Here is a 1,215-nt window from a genome sequence, read left to right as displayed (position 1 = left end):
TGAAGATTTTTGGACCAAACCTTTTTTTATCAAAAATTTAAGGGAACTCATAATATTGAAAATTTAATTTACTCCAAACTTTACTCCATTAACTTATGATTCTCCCATTCTCTGAAGTCCAAATTAACAGATAGTATACTAAATATATCAAGAAGAAACCATAATACAAAACAGCTGTTGTAAAGTTAAGTGTGGACTTATTTTCCCTTTCCCCTCAGGAGGCAGTTTGTACCATGCCGTTCTGGTGTGTTCTGCTGTCACTCTAACTAAAACTGCCCCTGGGACACCGTGGCATTGTTGACGCCTCGGCCGCAGTTTTCTGGGTCTTGGTGGTCGTCCCTCACATGTCACTTTACTTTGCGCTTAGCGAAAAAATGGTCAGAACAGATATCCTTGGTTGTCCACCCCACTTGGGTGTTGCCTGAAATCATGTGTTTCCCTCGACCTCAAAGCTTCACCACAAACCTTTTCTCTGTATGCAATGGATACCCAATAGTTTTAGTTTTTATTATGACATGTGACTATTTTGAAACCTATCTTGTTAGGATGACTTTGTGATGAAGTAATGATTTGCCTGGTTGGTAGCAATATATTTCCCTCATTCACAAATCCAACCAATCCATATTAGCAAATCAACCACAAAAACTACAAGGCACTGAAATAATCTATATGGAAATGAAGAATCTACTGCATTCTGTATTTTAAAAAAATAATAAAAATAAAATAAAAATAAAAATAAAATGAATAAATAAATAAATGAAATAATAATAATGGTTTCTAGCTACTGTATGATAATCATATATCCCAAGGAAAAAAAGGAAAAAACATACAGTTCTATTAACCCAATCTCAAGAGGAGCTCAGTCAGGGTGCATGTGGATTCAGCTGCTTCAGGAAAAAATCATAAGCACAGGACACATAAAGCTACCCTGCTCTCTATGCTCTTGGCTGTGGCATAAGTTATTTTTTCGTAACGAGGGTAAAAAAGGAGGCTTTTAAGCCTACTTGTCCTCCTTCATAGCTGCAGCAGGAGGGTCTAAACAATAAACCACAACAACATCAAATCATTCTAGCAGCTCCATTGTACTGCTGCAAAGATGCCTCCTGGCAGCTTGGGGTATGACATGATAGGATATCCTCCAACGTGTCCTAGCGTGATCAGGTTAAAAGCAATCTACAGTTTATTGCCAAATAGGATATGAATCTAAGCTAAGCT

The 1,215-nt window shown here is 37.3% G+C and overlaps 1 protein-coding gene across 1 annotated transcript in view; it reads right to left on the bottom strand.

Annotated features, from left to right (window-relative positions):
- The window catches only part of LOC119587418 (HIRA-interacting protein 3-like), a 3,449-nt gene extending 2,431 nt beyond the window's left edge, over nucleotides 1-1,018 (bottom strand). Inside the window, exon 1 of the mRNA XM_037936154.1 lies at nucleotides 1,005-1,018. Coding sequence (XP_037792082.1) covers nucleotides 1,005-1,018 — 14 coding nt within the window. The remainder of the gene's footprint in view (nucleotides 1-1,004) is intronic.
- Nucleotides 1,019-1,215: the final 197 nt, after the last annotated feature.

The sequence above is a fragment of the Penaeus monodon genome, chromosome 22 (assembly GCF_015228065.2).
Source record: "Penaeus monodon isolate SGIC_2016 chromosome 22, NSTDA_Pmon_1, whole genome shotgun sequence".
In the NCBI taxonomy this organism is placed as follows: Eukaryota; Metazoa; Arthropoda; class Malacostraca; order Decapoda; family Penaeidae; genus Penaeus; species Penaeus monodon.
Note: the sequence above shows the minus strand (reverse complement) of the source record. Positions and strands in the feature narration are given on the sequence as shown.